Below are 13,500 nucleotides of genomic sequence, written 5' to 3' on the forward strand. Positions count from 1 at the left end.
GGGTAAGTTTTTTTTACACAGAGAGTGGTGAGTGCATGGAATGGGCTGCCAGTGGCGGTAGCAGAGGCAGAAGTGATAAGGTCTTTTAAGAGACTCCTTTATGGTTACATAGAACTCAGAAAAATACAGGCTATGGGTTATGCCTAGGTAGTTCTAAGGTAGGGACATGTTCGGCACAGCTTCATGGGCCAAAGGACCTGTATTGTGCCTTAGGTTTTCTATGTATCTATCTGAACTGAAAAGGAAGATGCAAGATGCCTGAATAAAAAGCTGGGGGTAGGGGAAGGAGGATAGCTTGAAAGTGACAGGTAAAGCCAGGTGGGTTGGAAAGATAGAAGTTAGGGGAGTCTTGGACAAGAAGGCACAACTTCAGGATTGAAGGACCTCTATTTAGAACAGAGATGTAGAGAAATTACTTTAGTCAAAGGGTGGTAAATCTGTGGAATTTGTTGCCACGAGCGGCTGTAGAGGTCAAGTCACTGGGTGCATTTAAGGCAGAGATAGGTTCTTGATTAGCCAGGGCATCAAAGGGTATGGGAAGAAGGCAGGAGTGGGGATGACTGGAAGAATTGGAGCAGCCCATGATTGAATGGTGGAGCAAATGTGATGGGCTGAATGGCCTACTTCTGATCCTAAATCTTATGGTCTTCTGGCTGGAGAGGAAGGAATCTGATAGGAGAGGAGAGTGGACCATAGGAGCAAGGGAAGGAGGAGGGTGTGATAAGCAGGTGAGGAGAAGTAAGAGGCCAAAGTGAGGAATGGAAGAAGAGGGGAACCCAGATCAGCATTATTCACAACCTATGAGCTTATATTTTATTTAACAACATTCTATGCAGTACCTTTTCAACTACTTGTACATCTTCTGATTGTGCTTTATCTACCCTTCTTGTTACACACTTAAAAACTATCAACCACAACCAGATGGCCTCCCCCAAATCCTTGGTTCATTTCAATTTCTACTAGAGGAAACCATTTTTACCTTTGTCATCAAATAATTAGGTTAATCTTTTCAATATTAATCCTTAATATTCTATAATCAAGGGAACAAAATGCTCCCTATCTTCTGTGTTAGGAAGAGGGAGGTTTAAGTTCAGGAGTGTGATAATCTCCCCAGCCTTTGGAACTGCAATATTTGGAGGGAAGGCTATGTGGGCCACAATTCAGACAATCCTTTGGACTGTTGTGTGGACTTAGTGGAGTGACTTGGGCATTTTGTAACCTTACATCGACTGTTCAATGCTCAATCACTTGGCAAAAGTAAAATAGGAGTATGCAAGGCTAAAAAACTTAAAGCAAAGCAATTGAAATGGAAAAAAACCTAAATAAATACACAGCAAAATAATTCTCTCTAGAAATTACCTTTTAGTTTGATATCAGTGGCTCCGAGTTGGCCCAGAACATTGATCCAAGGTCTTCCCGACAATGGTCTTCCTTTGGATGTCACCAGAGCAATGGAACTGGAAATAGAAATATCTCATTGTGGGCTTTAAAAGTAATAGAAAAATTATTTTTCAATAATATAAGTTGTGTGAAACAAGTGAATTGTGTGTGCAGTTCTTATATCGAATGATATCACTTAAAAAAAAACCCCACAAGGGTTTCTCCAGCATTGTATTTATTTCCAAAGTGCAGCTCAGGATAGACTTCAGTGATTCAAATATAAAAGATATCTAGTGGAATCTGTGGCATAAATTAATAGAGTATTGCACTTTTAGGGAATCAAGTAGGAAATCAGACAAGGTACAAGATTCACAAAATGCTGGTAGAACACAGTAGGCCAGGCAGCATCTATAGGGAGAAGTGCTGTCGACGTTTCAGGCCGAGACCCTTCGTCAGGACCCTTCCTCGTGTTTGCTCTTTAAAAGGTACAAGATTGGTCAATATCTCACTAAGTGGTAGAGCAGGCTTGAGAGGCTGTGTTGCCCATTCTGCTTCTAATGGTTTTAAGATTCTGAAGTCTGGAAGATATTCAATAGGTTAAAACTTATGGATAGAAAATCCCACAGGAGGATAAGCATTTTATCAAATTCCTAGGAAATGTGGAATACTTATCAGCTGTCCTAATGCCTTTCCTAAAGGAATTAAGTGAAGGAAAGGCTTAATGTTTCACAACAATTATTGCCCTAAAAGTTATTCTTACCAGCTGGATTATGTCAAAGTCGGGGATATGATAATTGAATTTACCCAGGAAGACTATTTGAACACAGTGGGGCCCAGCTGCCAGAAGCAGTAAATATAGGATGCCAATATATCACTGTGTACTCTTCTTAGTATGAGCTCCACACAGGAACTGGGGCAAGATGATTCAATGCACCATGTTGGGGCATTTGGGGTTCAGAGTTCAATTCCCATGCTGTTCTGTAAGGAATCTCTTTACATCCTCCCCGTGGAATGCATGGGTTTTCTCTAGGTCAGCCCGTTTCCTCCCATAGTCCAAAGACTTACCGGGTAGGTTAATTGGTCATTATAAATTGTCCTGCGATAAGGTGAGGGTTAATCGGGTTTGTCAGGGTTGCTATTGTGGCATCGTTCAAAGGGCCAGAAGGGCCTATATCAAGCTGTATCGCTAAATAAAACTGGGCAATCAACCCCTTTGACATTGTTGCAAAGGTGAAGCTTTGTGACTCACTTGTTTTTCATGTTTGTCACATAATTCTCTACGTGCATTGGCATTCCTCGTAAGATTGCATATCTGAAACTTCTATTATCCACCACCTTTCCAGACATCCCATCTATCACAACGATCTGCATACCATCATCAGAGTGGTAGAACTTCTTTCCATCCACCTGCCAAGACAAAGTAAAAGAAACAAATGAACTGATGATATGTTGAGTACATGTTGAGTACATTTTAGGAGGTGCTTCTGGCAGAGAGGCTAAAGTATTGGGGAAAATGTAAAGTTTATTTATTTAGAGAGTAAGTGTGGGATTGGCCCTTCTGGTCCTTTGAGCTGCAACAGCAACAGCCCCCAATTTAATCATGGGACAATTTACAACGACCAATAAACTGAATAACTGGTATGCCTTTGGGCTTTGTGAAGAAACCAGAGCACCTGGAGGAACCCATGCTTCCCATGGGGTGGGGGCGAGGGTGGAATGTACAAACTCCTTACAGAGTATACTGGGATTGAACTCCAAACTCCGATACTGAGCTGTAACGGGTCATGCAAACTGCTACAGTATCGTGGCACCATCAGTAACCTCTGGGTGTGACATGTTCTTTGTTAAGACACCATAATTTGGCAAAGGTTTGTCAGAATGATTAGGTGTTAATTTTAGACACAAGAGGTACTGCAGATGTTGGAAACCTAGAGCAATAGACATAATCTGCTGGAGGATTCACCAGATGTTAATTTTGTTACTGCTTAAAAAAAATCAGGTGCCCATTAATGTCTTTTCCTTGTACACACTATCTAATTAATGGAAAAGAACCCAACTTAACATAGTCAATGTAGTGTTCCTGAAAATTGTAAGGTAATGCATTTTGGAAGGTTAATCCAATGGGTGAATGGTAGTTAATGTGTCAATCTTAGCTCCAGCATAGCACTACATCAGATGATTGTGGCAAAGCTCCATTGTGGGGATTTCAACATAGAAAGCCAACAATTTGAACTATTAATTCTATCCCTCTTTATAGTTGCTGAATACTTACTAAGAATTTACAGCATTTTTTGTCTTACCCCAAGGATCTTTTATTTTCTGTGATGTGCAGCTATTGGGAGAGGTTCATCTATTTAGTTTATGTCATCCTGGACTTGGCTGCTTCCAGTACATCTTCTCTTGCTTGGTCTGGATGCAGGGAACCAATCTTGCTATCACCACCCAATGAAGTTGGGTGCTGGGTGGCTAGATAGACATCAGATATCACAGTATGGTGGGTTGCCCCTTGAATTCCCAAAAAAACAACAAGCCCTTACTGCTCAGCAGTTCATACCTCTCGTCTGAACCTGACTGAACTTTCAACAGCTGAAGGTTAAATCCCCTAATTCTAGACAGACATGCTTCATCTGGAAAGATAACACCTCCATCAAGGAAGAGTCTGCATTGGGACTTGAAGGCTGGAACAGGACTTGAAAAATCTATTTTCAGTCATGGAGCTAAGATTGACCTATGGGGCCACAATCAATATTGCAACTAATCATTGTAAAGAAGTATCTGAAGGCCATACACAAAGAAAGGCAAGGGTGCATCCTCTGCTTTATTCAGCTGTTATTCATTGGAGGAAGGAAAGCAAGATTTTCCTGCGATAAGAATCAGAACTGGAAACTGGATTGTGGTGAGAATTTAAAGAAACTTGAAAAATCTATATTTTCCCCCCAAAACTAACAGTCAGAAAAATTAGCAGCCTTTTGGAATTCTTGCCTCCAAAAGGCTACCGATGCTGGAATCAAAATACATATTGGCCACGATCTAACATAATGGCAAAAGCTCAGTAGGCTGAAGGGACCACTCATGTCCATAGGTTTACTGATGCTAGGTGCCTGGTGTACATGGACTCCCCATGTCCACAGTGTTTGCTCGGCATAAATAGCAGGAGATGCAATATGTGGTCTAATATCCAAGTTCAAATATAGAGCTATTATTTACATCTGTTCTCCCTCTTAGTGGTGGAATGTTGAAGAAGGCAGCTAAAAGGCAGGACCCATTACAATAACCTGGGGCTGGTCAAAATTCTGCCTGCCTATCCCAGGAAACAGCATCTTTTGATCTGCAGCCCTGACCTTGAGTCATTGGGCCAAACTGCCCAAAACATTTTTATGCCTAAACTACATTGAATGGAGATGGGTAGTGGTTTAGCTAAAAACAGATGATATAAATGAGACTTCACACAATAAACACTGTCTTTTGAAAGACCCTGGTGCACATGAGACAGTTTATTCAGTTTTGATGGAAACGATTACCACCAGTATGCCTCACAAGACATACCTTTACTAATCCACAAATCCCCCCACCTAAGATTCCCAAAGCAACATAAACTGAATAAATCATGATTTTAAGGAGGGAAGTTAAAGAGAGGAAACTTACTTCAGAATAGGCCAAGTCTTCTCTGATGTGAAAGAACCTTGTTTTATAGGATTCAAGTTTGACCTCAATGAAGTGATCGTTGTTACTCTATATGGAGAGAAATGGAAACTATGAAAATATTTTTTCTATTTATTACACACGTAATGAACTAAACAAATGCCTACAGTCCTGTTCTAGATCATGCTAAATTGTAGCTGTTGTAATTAGTAGGCCCTCAGTGGGTGCTTACATTATGATGATATATCATTCTGATTAATGCTGTCCTGACAAATGGCCTTCTTCCAGAGAACATGTCCCTTCACCACTAACCCACAGCCTCTGCCCAGAACACTTACTTTCCTTTAATTTTATAGCTTCTTATTGATCGTAAACCCAAATGAAAAACAAGAGATGGTGTGGCCCATAAGGATAGAAGCCCAACCTTGACTGAAAAGGGGTGGTGACCCAATTATTGGACAGCAAGGACTTCAAGGAAGTTACAATTATTTGGGTCCTCAGATGCTTTGAGCAAAAAAGATCAAAGCTGCTTTTTCTGATGGCTATGACAGTTGGGGAGATATCTATTCAGACCTCTTCACAGTGGTGAAGGAGGATGAGCCACTGAATAGCTGGCAAACCTAATCAACCATTGTTTTATTTCACTTGATGTTTTAGAAATGCTTCTTTGCATTAACAGGCTGCAGTGTCTGTCAAGTTAGTCATGGTACTTTAAGAGCAATTCGGATATTCTCATGTCTTTCAACTTTTCCTTACTGGAGCAGAATGTAGCACATCAAATGAAATGGGTAAATGGCAATGCTGGAGAAAGATAGATAAACAGAGTTCAAGGAAAGAAAAGAGGGATAGGACCAAAGGGCTGCAGTCTGGCTGACACGTTGAGTGCTGGGTCTGGCAACGGCTGTTGGAGGCAGAGGAAGCTGCTCTCTTCCCTTCTGTTTATTTGGTTGCACACCTCTCCCCAGCTCAGAGACTCCTCTAGAGTAATCATCTGCAGTGATTGCAGTAAGGCTTCCTAATGACAGTATTCCAGTCTTCTTGGAATAGATTGTTGAATCTCTAGGGTGGATTTAACTGTCCTCCAGAGAGGCATTCAAGCTCTGTGCCCAGTGGGCCTGTATCAGTCTTCTAGCTCTGCTTCTTGTGACCTTTTGATTTGCTGACACAATTCAGACAAGAAGTTAAAGTATACTCCACTTTCACAGCAGTAATTTGAGGGTAAGAGGGTTATGTAATCAGGCAGAGCCTAGAGCAACTTACCAGCTGTGTTGTTGGTAATTTCTGTGGCATAGGGGTGTCAGCATTTGGCATCTGGCTGTACTTGGGATATGCTTTTAATACACAGTCACTGACCCCACTTTTGTCAGGAATGGACGCTTTGATCTTTATTCTCTCACAGCCTTGTAATGAGCAGAAAGCAAACTTGTCCCTTTTCTTGTGGGCTTTCACTTTCAGGAAGAGAAGTCTTTAGGAGTAAGAAAGAAATACACTTGAATGTCAGCCAGCTGCAGCAGCTTTATCAATGCTTTCAGTGTTAGAATAATAAATTAATCACGTTACTTAACAGAAGAAAATTGTTCAAACATAATACATCATCTTTCAAACAATAGGCTCACAGGGTAGCACCATTAACAATTTTAATGGCCTAGAAATTCATCTGCAATATGGGATAAAGAAAGTGTTGTGGAATTGTGGCCTGCTGAAATTTCTTACAGAGGTGGCAAGCCTTGGGAACTCCCTATCTTGGAGGGTCATGGAGGATTACTGGACGTATTTAAAGAGATGAAAGGATCAGGGAATTGGGGGTCGTTGTGAAATGGCACAGAGGAAGGGATAAGCCTCAGGCAGATCAGCCTTGTTTATATTAAATGTCAGGGCAGAGAAGGAAGTACAAAGTACAAAGCAAATTTATTATCAAAGTATATATAGTTCACCATATACATCCCAGAAATTCTATTTCTTGCAGGCATACATAGTAAATCCATGCAAAACAATGAAAGACCACACCCAACAGCACTGATTAACAACTCAGTGCAAAAGACAACAAACTTCAAAAATAAACACACAAGAACACAAGACAGAGGAGCAGGAGTTGGCCATCGGCCCATCGAGCCTGCCCCACCATTCAGTAAGATCTTGGCTGATGTGTCCGTAAACTCAGTTCCAACTATCTGCCTTTTCCCCATAACCCTTAATTCCCTCACTATGTCAATCTTAACTGACTGGCATTTACAAGTGAGGAAATCAAGGATCCAATTGCACAAAGAGGTATTGAGGCTAAAGTCCTGAAGCTTCTTGATTGGTTTTGACGTGATGGTAGTATTGAATGCCAAGCTGTAGTCAATGAAAAGGATCATGATCTATGCATCTTTGCTGTCTTGATGTTCCAGGATTGAGTGAAGAGCCAGTGGAAGTATCTGCTGCAGACCTGTTGCTCCAGTAGGCAAATTGGCACAGATCCAAGTCACTTCTCAAGCAGCAGTTGATATATTTCAGCACCAACCTTTCAATGCACATCATCACAGTGGATGCAAGTGCTGCTGGATGAATACTCCAGCCAGTTGATCAGCACAGGTCTTTTAGTACTCAGTCAGGTATCCTTTCTGGGCTGGATGCTTTTCTGTGGGTTCACCATCCTAAAAGAAGCTGTCAAGTCAGCCTCAGAGACTGAGATCACAGGATCATTGGGGGCTGTGGGAGTTTGCAAAGGTTCCTACATGTTTTGATGGTCAAAGTGAACATTGACCTCATTGAGCTCATCTGTGAGCGAACGCTTGTTGTTACCTATGTCGCCTGGCTTCACTTTATAAGAGATAATACCATTCAAGCCCTGCCACAGCTGTCAAACATCTTTCAGTGACTCAAATTAGGTTTGATGGGGGCAGACTCTGAATGATTTTCTGGGGACACACTTGACAACCATGGTGCGTTCATTCTGATCTTCAGATGAGTCCTTGAACGTGGCCCAGTTACCAACTTGAAGCAATCCCTTAACTGCTCCTCTGCCTCCCACGACCATCACTTTTCTGTCCTCATCTCTGGGGGTTGCTCTTTAGCCTCTGCCTGAATGCAGGTAGGAGGAGGACAGCCAAGTGATTCGATTTCCCAAAATGTGGTCTAAGCATGGAACAGAAGATATTTCTAATTTCAAAACAGCAGTGTGCTGGGATCCCTAGTGCTGCAGATTATATGCCGATGATAATCGGCAGAGAAGCCCGATTGAGATCCCCCTCTACAATTTGAAATGTTTTAGGATGGGCTATTCCTTGTCTGGTAATGGCAGCATTCAGTATGTTGAGTGTCTGATTAACATTGGCTTTTACTGGTATGTAAACTACCATCAGGATCATGGAGGAAAACTCTCCTGGTAAGTAGAATGGTTGGCACTTATTCGTTAGATGTTCCAGGTCAGGGGAACAAGAGTATGACAGACTGCCATCTCCAAGCACCACAGAGTTAATCATAAAAGACATTTTGTCTTCTCCAAATCCTGTGTTTCAAGAAACTTTTGGGCCTTACCAACAGATCTGGTGTGTCTGGAGTGAGCCATGTGTCTATGAAACACAGAACACAGAAATTCCTCTTGCCCTTATGTCCTTGGTCTTGTTGTTCAGAGACTGTACATTTGCTAACAAGATGCTGGACACGAGGAGCTGAGTGAACTTCTCTTGCTCCCATTCTCCCTCCATTCTTATGCTTAGAGCAGCACCGAGGACACATGCAAGAATGTTTTCATTCCAAAAATATAACAGAGCCGAGTTTCCACTTTGATGACTACGGAATGAGAAGTTTAATAGTTTTTAAGGTAGCTTCCTCGTACACAGCACCAAGATTCCAGCATCCTGTGGTGAATTTTATGTCCAGTTTTCTCTCTGCCTGAGATAGTCCTGATGGCAATATGGTAATAGGGTACATGGCCATTTCAGTTACAAGTATCTTAATGAGAAACAGCTGCAGATGCTGGAAATCTGATTAGGAAGGTTGCAGATTAAACCAAAGTTGGTGGTGTAATGGACAGTGAAGAAGGTTATCTAAGGCTACAACCCTAATCAACTGGGAAAGTGGGCAAAGGAACGGCAGATGGAATTTAACCCAGACCAGTGGGAGATAAAATATTTTGGAAAGTTAAACAAGGGTAGGACATACACAGTGAAAGGCAGGGCCTTGCAGAGCTTTGTAAAACAGAGAGATCCAGAAGTACAGGTACATGATTCTCTGAAAGTGGAGTCACAGTTAAGCGAGGTGATGAAGAAGGATTCTGGCATGCTTCCTGTATCGGTTAGGACATTGAGCATGAGAGTTGGGATGTCGTGTTACTCTATAGAACAATGAAGAGACTGCACTTGGAGTTTTGCATGTAGGGAAGGATGTGATTAAACTAGAGAGGGTGCAGAGTCTCAGGGTTGTATATGGTGTCATCTATGTACTTAGATAATAAATTTACTTGGAAATTTGAAAAGATTTACAGGGATGTTGTTAGAATTGGAAAAAAATTGAACTATAAGGAGAGAATGGATAGGCTGAGACTGTTTTCCCTGGAGGCTGAGGGGTGAACTTATAGAGATTTGTAAAATTCTGAGGAGCATATGTGACTATGGTGGATAGTCACAGTTTCTCTCCTAGGACAGGGGAGACTAAATCTAGAGGGTATAGCTTTAAGCTGAGAAAGGAAAGATTTTAAAGGGACCTGAGGGGCAAGCTTTTTGCACAGATGCTGATGAATATGGGGAAGAAATTGCCAGCAGAAGTTGTAGAGGCAGCTTCAATTACAATATTTAAAAGATGCTTATACGATTAGTTGGATAGGAACTACTTAGAGGGAGATGGCCAAATGCTGGCAAATGGGATGAGCTCAGATGGTCACCTTGGTTGACATGGATCAGTTTGACCAAATAACTTATTACTACACTATATTCACTATATACTACAATGATTCAATTAAATGAAAATAAAAAATGTTGGGGATACTCAGCAGATCATACAACAGCTATGGAAAAGTTATGTTTCTCTTCAGATTCCTGACCTGCTGAGTCTCCCTGGCACTTAGTGCTTTTATTTATAAATATAATAGACAAACCCCGTGTCTTCATCGAAGAAATAATAGCTCCTGCCCGGGTGGCCATAGTCCAGGTTGTTCATTTTGTGTGTCTTCAAAAACGTTCCAGTTTTAAACGTTCTTTTTGACAAACGATTATGAATGTCTGATATTATGTTAAACGTGCTGCCCTTAGGGTAACAAAGTCCCACCTGGATCCAGTTGTTCCTAGTGCAGATATCAATGGAAATAAATATCAGATACTGGTGAATTACTGGTAACAAAAGAACATAGAAACTTTGAAAAACTACAGCACAATACCATCCCTTCTGCCCACAATGCTGTCCCGAACATGTACTTTCTTCAGAAATTACCTAGGGTTACCCATAGCCTTCTGTTTTCCTAAGCTCCATGTACCTATCCAGGAGTCTCTTTAAAAGACCCTATCGTATCCACCTCCACCACAGTCACCGGCAGCCCATTCCACGTATTCACCACTTGCTGTGTAAAAAAAAATTACTGACATCTCCTCTGTACCTATATACAAGCACCTTAAAACTGTGCCCTCTCATGTTAGCCATTTCACTCCTGGGAAAAAGCCTCTGACTATCCACACGATCAATGCCTCTTATCATCTTATACACCTCTATCAGGTCACTTCTCATCCTCCATCGCTCCAAGGAGAAAAGGCCAAGTTCATTCAACCTATTCTCGCAAGGCATGCTCCCCAATCCAGGCAACATCCTTGTAAATCTCCTCTGCACCCTTTCTATGGTTTCCACTTCCTTCCTGCAGTGAGGTGACCAGAACTGAGCATAGTACTCCAAGTGGGGTCTGACCAGGGTCCTATATAGCTGTAACATTACCTCTTGGTTTTTAAACTCAATCCCACGGTTGATGAAGGTCAATGCACCTTCTTAACCACAGAGTCAACCTGCGTAGTTGCTTTGAGTGTCCTATGAACTCAGATCCCAAGATCCTGATTCTCCACACTGCCAAGAATATTCTACCATCATATTTGACCTACCAAAATGAACCTCCACACACTTATCTGGGTTTAATTCCATTTGCCACTTCTCAGCCCGGTTTTGCATCCTATTGATGTCCTGCTGTAACTGCTGACAGCCCTCCACACTATCCACAACACCCCCAACCTTTGTGTCATCAGCAAATTTACTAACCCATCCCTCCACTTCCTCATCCAGGTCATTTATAAAAATCACAAAAAGAAGGGGTCCCAGAATAGATCCCTGAGGCACACCACTGGTCACTGACTCAATGAACACGGAATCCAGACTAACACAGAATCAGCAGGGACTCAGAACCCAGCGCTTGCCAAAGTTGGTAAAACCAAGGGGATAGAGCAGGGAGAAACACATGGCACAAATTATGTCAAGTGCTACATTTGATAAAAAGTTTTAAGGGGAGCCTTTAAGGAGGTTAGAGAATTACAGAGGCAGACAAATTTATGGCAGGAGTTCTATGCGGCAGAATGCAAAGGAGCCAGTGATAGAGGGACTGAAATCAGTGATAGTGAAGAGTGACTGTAATGTGGATATCTCACAATGTTGCAGTGTTGGGTGCTCAATACAGACAGGAAATGATGCGGCCATTAAAGATGGAAAACAAAAATGAGAATTTCAAAGTTGCGGTGCAGACTCGAGGGGCCGAATGGTCTACTTCTGCACCTATTGTCTATTGTCTATTGTCAAAGAGTCAATAATGAGCAGGAGGGATGATAGTAGAACAGATTGGTGAGAGTTGGGAAGGGCAGAGTTTATACAGGATGGAAACTGGAAGACAGACAGACTATATTGGAAAAAAAATCAACATTAAGATGTTATGAGGTATGAAGGTTCAAGCAGCAGTCAAGCTAAGGCTGGGAGTAGTTGGCTAATACTTTAGAAGGAAATTATCTGCGCGATAGAATGAAGGTTCAGTTTGAGACAGTGTGCAGAGGAAGGGATGGATGTCTCCATGGATGCCAACCCATTCTATCGGAGTTAATAGCACAACCAGATATATTGCACTGACAGCTAACTGGCAATTCCAGCAGATATGTTTGATTTCCAGCCACAGATGTGGATCAATTGCTAAGTCCAGAGGCACTTTCTAAGTTACAAAGCCAAAATGCTGGACACACTTTGTATCTAGTTCTTCAACTTCACACCTATAAATTACAGGCACATCAGTAGAATGGGGATTATGTTTAAATACGTTATTGCTTATTATTTCACTACCAAGACAGCTGTGGAGAATCAGTATATTCGAGTAATATTGGATCAGTACAAGAAAGTGACACTGAGTAAAAGCTGAATTATGTGTTTTTGAATGGAGGAACCTACCACTTTTATTTCTAATGTTCTTATAATGATACTAATTAAATGCTGGTTTAATGCTCTTAAGCAGTTATTTACTTATGTAATGCCCTGGTTTACATCTTTACTGTTATTGCTGTAGGAATTTCATTTAGTAGATCTGTAAGAGCATCTTGTTCTGTTTGGGTTATTGTTGAAGATAAGTGACGATGTGGAATCTGTGCCATCCAATTAGCGGGAGGTTTTCTTGGTGAGGGATAATAAGGTTGATCTTGCGCTTGTGTTTGTTGGGAGATGGAGAGAGAAGATGCTGGGGAGAACCGGTTGTAGCATATGACCTGGTGGGAGACCCATTTCTCCGAGGTGGATTGCGGAAGGTGGCGTGAGCTTTCATGTTGACCGAGGGGCCAGCGTGTGAGTGACACAGAGAAGTTCAAGATGAGCTCCAACGAGTGCACATTTGACTGTTTAATTAGAATGGGCCTATTTTCTTTTTGTTATTCTTTACTAACACTTTAGTTAAGATTCATAAATATAATTCCTTTAATCATATGCAGTGTACTATCTGTTATTTTGTGGCACTAATTTGTAACAGGATAGCAAATTACACAGCATCCACACAAACCGGGGTCTCAGTCTCACGAGTTTGGGGGGACTGGAGAGTGTCTTCCCTAGACTTAGCAGCCAAGGCAACCCGGATGTTTCATTTAGTTTTAATTTTATTTAATCTAAATAATTTCAGCCATTTTTAAATGTCTAAATGGGCAAGGCCGGTAGGGGAGGGGCTGCACCAGGTCACAATATTTACAGTTTATCCCCTGTTTGTGGTTCAGGCATAGAACCAAGGTTACAGGGAGCTACACTGGCTTTAGGTCAGGTCAAAAATGATCCTCATATTTTATATTCCTTTATGGAATAGGAGGAGATCATACAGTCAATCAAATCAATGCTAGCTCTTACAGCAATTCCATTCCCTTACTTATTTCCATATAACCGATTTTCTCTCACACACCTATTAATTCCCCACTGATTCTCTTGTGATCCACCAGCACACTAGGGGCAGCCAATTAACCTGCTATTCTGCACATCTTTGGGATGTGGAAGGAAACCAGATCACACAAAGGA

At 41.6% G+C, this 13,500-nt stretch overlaps 1 protein-coding gene across 1 annotated transcript in view; it reads right to left on the reverse strand.

The window, feature by feature from the left end:
• The window catches only part of cemip (cell migration inducing hyaluronidase 1), a 194,355-nt gene that overhangs the window by 10,318 nt on the left and 170,537 nt on the right, over window positions 1-13,500 (reverse strand). The window contains exons 24-28 of the mRNA XM_059952579.1: window positions 10,100-10,285; window positions 6,283-6,487; window positions 5,026-5,112; window positions 2,630-2,787; window positions 1,360-1,457 (exon numbers count right to left, since the gene is read on the reverse strand). Of these exons, the coding sequence (XP_059808562.1) occupies window positions 1,360-1,457; window positions 2,630-2,787; window positions 5,026-5,112; window positions 6,283-6,487; window positions 10,100-10,285 (734 nt within the window). The remainder of the gene's footprint in view (window positions 1-1,359; window positions 1,458-2,629; window positions 2,788-5,025; window positions 5,113-6,282; window positions 6,488-10,099; window positions 10,286-13,500) is intronic.

Source organism: Hypanus sabinus, chromosome 28 (assembly GCF_030144855.1).
Source record: "Hypanus sabinus isolate sHypSab1 chromosome 28, sHypSab1.hap1, whole genome shotgun sequence".
Lineage (NCBI taxonomy): Eukaryota > Metazoa > Chordata > Chondrichthyes > Myliobatiformes > Dasyatidae > Hypanus > Hypanus sabinus.